Source organism: Helobdella robusta (genome assembly GCF_000326865.2).
Source record: "Helobdella robusta unplaced genomic scaffold HELROscaffold_41, whole genome shotgun sequence".
Taxonomy (NCBI): domain Eukaryota; kingdom Metazoa; phylum Annelida; class Clitellata; order Rhynchobdellida; family Glossiphoniidae; genus Helobdella; species Helobdella robusta.
In genome coordinates this window covers 1,452,261-1,460,431 of record NW_008704941.1, presented here as the reverse complement: position 1 = coordinate 1,460,431, position 8,171 = coordinate 1,452,261, and the positions used below count along the sequence as shown (strand labels likewise).

The 8,171-nt window shown below is 34.2% G+C and overlaps 1 protein-coding gene across 1 annotated transcript in view; it reads right to left on the bottom strand.

The window, feature by feature from the left end:
- The window catches only part of HELRODRAFT_177220 (hypothetical protein), a gene marked incomplete at both ends in the record, with an annotated part of 1,499 nt that extends 339 nt beyond the window's left edge, over positions 1-1,160 (bottom strand). The window contains 3 exons of the mRNA XM_009025419.1: positions 86-183; positions 492-661; positions 971-1,160. Coding sequence (XP_009023667.1) covers positions 86-183; positions 492-661; positions 971-1,160 — 458 coding nt within the window. The remainder of the gene's footprint in view (positions 1-85; positions 184-491; positions 662-970) is intronic.
- Between the last annotated feature and the right edge of the window lie 7,011 nt (positions 1,161-8,171).

Genomic DNA, 8,171 nt, shown 5'->3' with positions numbered 1-8,171 from the left:
CGTTGATGTTGTTGTTGATGTTGTTGTCGTTGTTGTTGTTGATGTTTTTGATGTTGTTGGTATTTGTCCTCAAAATTATCATCACCATGGTTGTATGGACAAAAATGATTCAGAGAAAGATTGTGGTGATGAAGAGAGGAAATAGGATGACGATAATGTGGAAAATGTTGGTAATGATGATGTCTAGATGGATAGAAAGAATGAAAAGTTTGTTGTTTATGCTGGTGATGATGGTAAAAAAACAGAAATTGCTGCTTGCAATAATATTTTTCAAGCCTCAGTAGCTGATGTATTTGCTGCTGTTGTTGTTGTTTTTGTTGTTGTTGTTGCTGTTGTTGTTGTTGATGTTGTTGATGTTGTTTATGTTTTTGTCGATAATATTTTGCCTGACTTTCATTAAATGTAGTTGAAGGACAGGAATTATTTCCTTTGTCCCATCCCAATATTTCTTGCCCGCTGCCATCGTCATGCGCCTCATCATTCTTTCTGACGTCATCGTAATCGTCATCATCACCGTCATCTTCTTCGTCATCATCATCGTCATCTTCAACGGCGTAGTCTTCGTCATAGGCATCATTATCATTACAATCAACATCATTTCCTTTCAAGTCAGCTTGATTATTATTCTTATTATTAATGTTTTCACCATCGTCATCACAACCTACATCATCATTACCACAACCAACATCATCATCATCATCATAATCCACATCAACCACATCATCATCATCAACAACACCAACAACCTCATCATCATCATCATCATCATCATTATTATCGTCAACAACAACATCAACTTTATCATCATCAACAACAGCAACAATGACATCAACAACATCATCATCAACAACTGCATTTCTGACGTCATCATCGTCATCGTCGTATTTAATTTCTACAAAGTCATCAGGGCAAATATTAGCGATGAAGTTATTTTGATTATTGTTTATGTAAACAAAATATTTGCACTGACTGTGACCGCCACTGAAAGAGGAATTTCTCACAATGTTTTTGATGTTGTTGCTGCGATTGATGCTATTGTTGTTGTTGAAGTCATTGCTAATGTCATTGTTGCTGTTGTTGGTGATGTTTACGTTTTTGATGTCGTCGTCGTTGTTGTTTTCTTTGCAATTGATGCTATGGCTGTTGTTGTTGTAACTCATGTTGAAGTTGATGTTGACGCTATTTCAGTTGTTTTTGTAGATGTTGTTGATGTTGATATTGTTGTTGCTATTACATTGGTTGATGTTATTGTTGTTAATGTAATAATTGTTGCTGGGGTAGTTGTTTTGGTCGAATGAAGGGCTGAATGAATGTTGTCTTCTATATAGTTGTTGTTGTCTTTATTTTTATTAGGATGTTATTGATGTTGTTGTTGATGTTGTTGTTGATGTTGTTGTTGTTTTGCTTGTTAATGTCACAAAAGTCCTTGACAAATTTTTTCTTCCTAATTGCAAATTCAGTAAAGACGTTTAGACGGAAATATTATTTTTACTGTCGTCATGATTGAGTTGCATTGTAAGTCGTTGTTGTTCTGCTGATTTGTTGTTTGCCTGTTGCTGAGTTTGTTTGTTTTGTTGTTCTTGAATTATTGTTTTATTCAGTTAAGGTATGTCCGATTTTGTTGATGTTTGTTGTTTATTGTTGTTGTTTATTGTTGTTTGTTGTTGTTGTTTGTTGCTGTTGTTGTTTGTTGCTGTTGTTGTTTGTTGTTGTTTGTTTGTTGTTTGTCTGTTGTTGTTTTTGATGTTGTGAGATGATGATAGTGTTTCTAGGTTTTATATTTCAAAATGATGGTATAAAAAATGGTTCTATCTGGTGCATTGCGTCTTTTCTCTTATTTTTATTTGTCATCAATTTTAATAATCTTCTTTGTTATTCAGTGTTTTTGTTGAGTTTGCTTGTTTTGCTTGTGTAAGATTTGTATTAATATAATTTTTGTTGTTTTTAACGATATCAAATTGTTCTCCTGATGTGTTTGTTCTTTTGTTTTCTGCATCTTTTGAAAATTTGAAATTTTTCTTTTTGTGTTTTTGCTTGAATGTTGTTTTTTTTTATAATAATTTTGTTGTTGTTTGATGCTGCTGCTCTGTTTTTAACTATTGCTGGTAGTGAATGTTAATGCTTTCATGCCTTATGTGTAGCGTGCATGATGTCAATACTTTGTTTATCACTGATTTTTAGTTGTTGTAGTAGTTGTAGCAGTAGTTGTAGTAGTTGTAGCAGTAGTTGTAGTAGTTGTAGCAGTAGTGGTAGTTGCTAATGTTGTTGTTTTAGTTGTTTTAGTTGTTGTAGTTGTTGATGCTGCAGTTCTGAATGTTGCAGTGGAGTCTGTTGTTTTCTACATCATTTTAAAAATTGCACTTGGATGCGTCCGAAACGTTCTCTTTTCATCGGCAGGGAACATCATGGTCGTTGTGGTCGTCAGCGTCTTCATTCTCAAGGTCATCATCATCTTCATCATCGTCGTCACTGGCTTCTGCATGCGACATCAATGTTTTGGTTATGTTTTTTGGGTAATTAACGTATTGTTTCATTACCATTTAGCTTTACTCTTGTCTTTCGGAGACACAAATATTTTCTACTACTACCCACTAACACACAATCAACATTGAAAGTCATACACACTCAGAAGCAATTAAATTTTACGTAATGGGGTTTTGAAGTTTTACATACACACGCGCGCGCACACACACACACACATTTATATATATATATATATATATATAGAGAGAGAGAGAGAGAAAACGAGACAGAGAAAGGGAAAACGAGAGAGAAAGAGAGAAAGAGAAAGAAAGAGAGAGAAAGAGAGAGAACACTCAGACAAGTATGAGGCGCCATTGGGTGTTGTTTTAACGATGAGGTCGTTTTTACGGACGAGTGATGTTTTTTTTCCAACAGTGTTGTTCTTCGTGTTGTTGATGATGTCTGAATGTCTCTGATGCTTTGTAGAGGCGAACTTTTAGTTGGAAATGGAGCGGACACTAACGTTTAATGGTTGTGTGTGTGTGAAGTTTATCACGAGAATTTTTATTTATTTTATTTTTTCTGTTGATATGAATTCTAATAAAGAGGTATTTTATTTAGATAATAAAAGATGAGAGAAAGAGGGGAAGAGAAAAAAGAGAGAGAAAGAGAGAGAAAGAGAGAGAGTGAGAGAGAGAGAGAAAGAAACAGACAGATGCAGCAGTACTACTGAGAACAACAAATGAATGATGTAGAGTGGGTGGAGTCTGGAAGGAAATTTTTTGAGCCACTTTAGTACAACGGAAAAAGTTTAGTGTATAGAAAAATGTGGAAAATGGTTTTGAAATCAATTTGGTTAAATTTGAAAAAAAAACATCATTGTTTATATTGATAAAAAACTAGATTAAAATAGATTATATTTTACTGATGAGTACAAAAGCCTAAATTTTTCATGTTCATATTTATTTCTTTAAAATCTGAAATAAGATCAGAAATATGTAGGTAGGTAGGTAGGTAGGTAGGTAGGTAGGTAGGTAGGTAGGTAGGTAGGTAGGTAGGTAGGTAGGTAGGTAGATATGAAGATGATGACAGCGGAAGCGGCCAAATTGAAATAAACAAGCGAACGGGCGATGCAATTGCCTGCATGCACGCAAGCTTTTCCTTCGTCAGGTAATTTCCAATTGTTTCAATTTAATAAGAGACTGCCTGATCAAACTTTCATGCCATGCCCGCCAAGGAATGGAAAGAATGAAGTGAAGTGATTAAATAATTGGGAGAAGTGAATGAACGAAATGAAGGAATGAAATGATGGTATTAAATAAAGGAATGGAATGAAGGAATGGAATGAATGAATGAAATGAAGGATTGAAGTGAAAGAATGAAAAAAAGGAATGAAAGGAAAAAATGAAGTGAAGGAATGAAATGAAATGAATGAAATAAAGGAATGAAATAAAATGATGAAATGAAACGAAGGAATGAAGTGAAAGAATGAAATGATTTACCTTCGTTCGAATTTCCACTTTCATTTGTTCTACGATAGCTTAGCACCGCACATTACAACATAAATAAATTGGACCACACACACACACACACACACACACACACACACACACACACACACACACACACACACACACACACACATACACAGGCAGATAGTGTCTATAACTCATCAATGATTTAAAAAGTGTTGAATAGTTTGATGATTGATTCTTGTTAATGCCAACAATCGAACTTTCTGTGAACTCTAGTTTCAATTTAATACGCAACGAAATATTGAAAACTAACAAAAAAACAACAGTAAAAAAGAACCAACATACATCAAAAAGATAATTTAATGACTAATTTCTATGATTAATGCGACATGAATAATTTGGGAAGAGAAAGAAAATTTTGAAGAAGTTGTATCCATGTCATGTTCACATGCACCTACTAGCAAATATACACACAAACACGCCCGGATATATACATACTTTAGTGTACAATATATATATATATATATATTAACGTACACACGCGTGGTTGTACACTGTCCATTTCTTGTACGTCGAAACCTGCGATGAATAAGCATTGAGGTGCGTGGGAAATTTTATCTATTTAATTTTTAATTTGTAAAAAATTGTTATACATTTGTAGATTTTTTCTGAATTTAAATTAAGATGAAAACTTAAATCGATACCACTCAACTGATTGGGTAGCTATACAGCATAACATCGGCATACATGGAGCTTTGCGTAAGAGTAAAAAAATAATTCACAGGGAACATTATTCTGATTCGATTATCCTGTTCAACGCTAAATTTGAAAACCCTCAATTTGTTTGGTGGATAAAATTTCGTTTTCTTTAAATATAACTGTGTCATCAAACTTTGATGAAAATTTGGATTACTATTGTAAAAAAAATGATAAAGATGATAGTGGTGATGACTGATGAGATGATGATGATGAGAGTTAAGAATAAACGAGTGCTACATATAAGCTCGTTATCAGTTGCGGCAACTCAGCAAACAACATATCCACAACCACCACATGTGATTTGTTGTGATGTAATGTGATGTGATGTGATGTGATCTGATGTTGTGTGATGTGATGTCCGTCCTGCAAACATCCGTTCAAATCTTTCTGTTTTGTTCTGTTTATTCATTTAATTACATTTAAAATTGAAAATTTATAAAGAAATAAGCTCACAGATATTTATAATGATACGTAAAAATAAATGTTTATTAGCATGAATACAAAAACGTTTGGGAATAAGTTTGTATGTAAAAAAAATGTTTGTTAGTTGGATCTTCGGATGTGATGTGGTCAACCAAAATATTCGGTCAGATAAGTGTACCGGATGACACATTTGAAACTTTGTATTTGTAATATATATATATATACATAAACACAATTAATGTAACAACAACTTCTTTTAATATATATATATAGTAAAAATGTAAAGCCACAAAGGACGCGCGCACTCCGGCCTGCTTTGATGCAACTGTTTGTTGAGATATTCCTCCCGTCCACATATGTTGCAACGTGGGAATGTATGCCGGTGTGCGTGCACTCGAACTGGAGCACTGTGTCATAAACTGGAAGATAACAACAGGAGATCTGTTCATTCGCTTCTAACCTGGCTACCTAGAGATCACCAATCAAGAAATAATTGCACCGAGCCAGCTTTTCTAGAGCTGCTGTCAGCATTCAGCATGCATCAGCAGAAGCACACGCGTCAAACAGGGAAGTAGTTCGGTGATGAATATCATGATGATGAATATTTAGATTTTTAGTCAATTTAGATGTCAAAACTAATAGTTTTCCATAGAGAGGTTAACAAAATTTCATTTTTTCTGTAGAGGCTGAAAGAGTTTCAAGTCTAAAAATTTAAACAAAAATTGTTTCCAATAACTTTTAAACACTGGCTAAAATTTCCAGCTTCAGTGCAGACCTGTGTGAAATTAAAAAGCGATGCTGCTGAAGATGCAGCAGTAGCAGTAAGCGGTCGTCGGGCAGGCAGTCATTTACATCAAACTTCTGGAGCGTGAATATTTTTTTCCAATTTATTTGAAGAACCATTCATCACGGACCGAGACATTTGTTTGCAGTTTTCAAACTTTCGAGTTGTGAACACAGAAAAAAAAAATAATTGTTTTGAGAGTTGTCAATAGTAATGTGTTGTTTTTTTTATTTAAATTAGCATTTACTGATTGTTTAATTTTATGCAAAAATGTAAACTCGAACTAAAATCATTATTATATAATTGTAATTATAAACCCTACAAAGCCTGCTTTTGCTTCCATTCTCTTTGATTTCTTTTGTGTTATCGTTCGGGAGTTTTTATTAGTTTTTGATTGTTATTTTTATATGTTATTATTTTTTATTATGCATCTTCTACAAATGATTTAAATCTGCATTTATTGGTTTCTTTTCAGTATATTTAAATTATAACATTTGCTAGCATTTTGCCTGGGAGTTAGTATCAAATTCTTATTTCTCGTAAATGAATGTATTGATGTTATCGGCGTTACTGGTTTGTTGTCGTCGTTGTGTTGTTGTTAATGTTGTTGTTGGTGTTGTTCTATTGTGTTGTAGTTGTTGTTGTTTTTATGTTGTTGTTGGGGTTATTGCTGTTGTCGTTGGTGTTGTTCTATTGTGTTCTTGTTGTTGTGTTGTTTTGGATAATGTTTGGGTTATTGAAGTTGTTGATGATGCTGTTTTTGTGCTGTTGTTGTTGATGTCGTTGTGGTGATTGTTATTGTGTCGTTGCTGTTGTGGTTGTTGTGTGGTTGTTGATATTGTTGTTGTTTTTATGAGGAAATATATTTTTGTTACTTTTAATTGATTTTTTATGCTACTTTTTGTTTTGATGGCTCGGAAGGTAGATGCAGATCTGATGCCGTGTCGAAGGTTGCAATAATTCAGGTTGATGCTTTCCGACATTGTTGTTGTTGTTGCTGCTGCTGCTGTTGCATTGTTTGTTGTTGTTGTTGGATTGTTTGTTGTTGTTGTTGTTGTGGTTTTTGTGCTAATAATATACTTTATAACTTCTCGATACTGTTTTCAGTATTGTTACTTGTGTCAGTTTTTGATTCAGAGTGACTTTGTGCTGTTCCAGGGAATTCAGCAACGATGTTTTATTTTACGTGGTCTTTTCACTGATCTAATAAAGCTAAGATGATAGCAACAACATATTTGTAATGTAATGTAATGTAACGTTTAAGTGTTATTGATGTTTATGTCTATATTGTTGATGTGTTTAGTCGCTTACGGCTTCAATTTGTCTAGTTGTGTTGATGTTGATGAAGCTGCGGTTCACGATCACGATGCAACTACTACTACATTATTAATACTTGTTTGAAAGTTGATACTGATGTGGTAGATGTGATGCTGTGCATTGTTTGACGTAATGAATGTGATGATGTTTGATTTATTCACAAATTGATTGACCGACTCAGTTTCTCACTCACTCATCCGCTGTTTCACTCACTCAATCACAAAGCTACACGTTCATCCACACGCACACTCATTCAATCACAACCATTCATTCGCTTTCTAATTTTTTAAGTCATTTAATTAATCACTCAGTTTATCATTAATCACTCATTCACTCATTCGCCCATCCATTCATTCGTTCGTTCTTTCGTTCGTTCGTTCATTCATTCATTCATTCATTCGGTCATTCACCCACCCACCCATTTTTTCATTCGTTCGTTGGTTCGTTCAGCTGAGTTTATATAGCACATTTGTTATCTTCCCCTCCACATATTAAGCAATCCTATCTATAAACTACCGTTTCAACCTGCACAACTACTACTATAACTCCATTTATTACTACTGCTGCTATTGCTTATTTCATTACTATTACTGCCACACCCTTTATCACTACTACTACTATTACTTCATTGGGTTCTAGTAAGTTAGTACCATTACTTATCCACTACTAGTAGGTACTATTATTTCATTCAATTATTACAACAGTGACGTCATCATCAGTGACATCATCAGTGACATCATCAGTGGCATCATCAGTGACGTCATCAGTGGCATCGTCACAACGGCCTAACAAGTGCATTCCAATAAGTTGGTCCCTTCGCGTGCCTATCTATGTACGTTCGAGCGGTCCCCAGCCAGTCTTCAGTCAAAATTTTCTTACAACGCGTCTGTTACATGCAACTTTAATCTATGTAACGTTAGTAAATATGACCATTGTTAACATGTATGTGT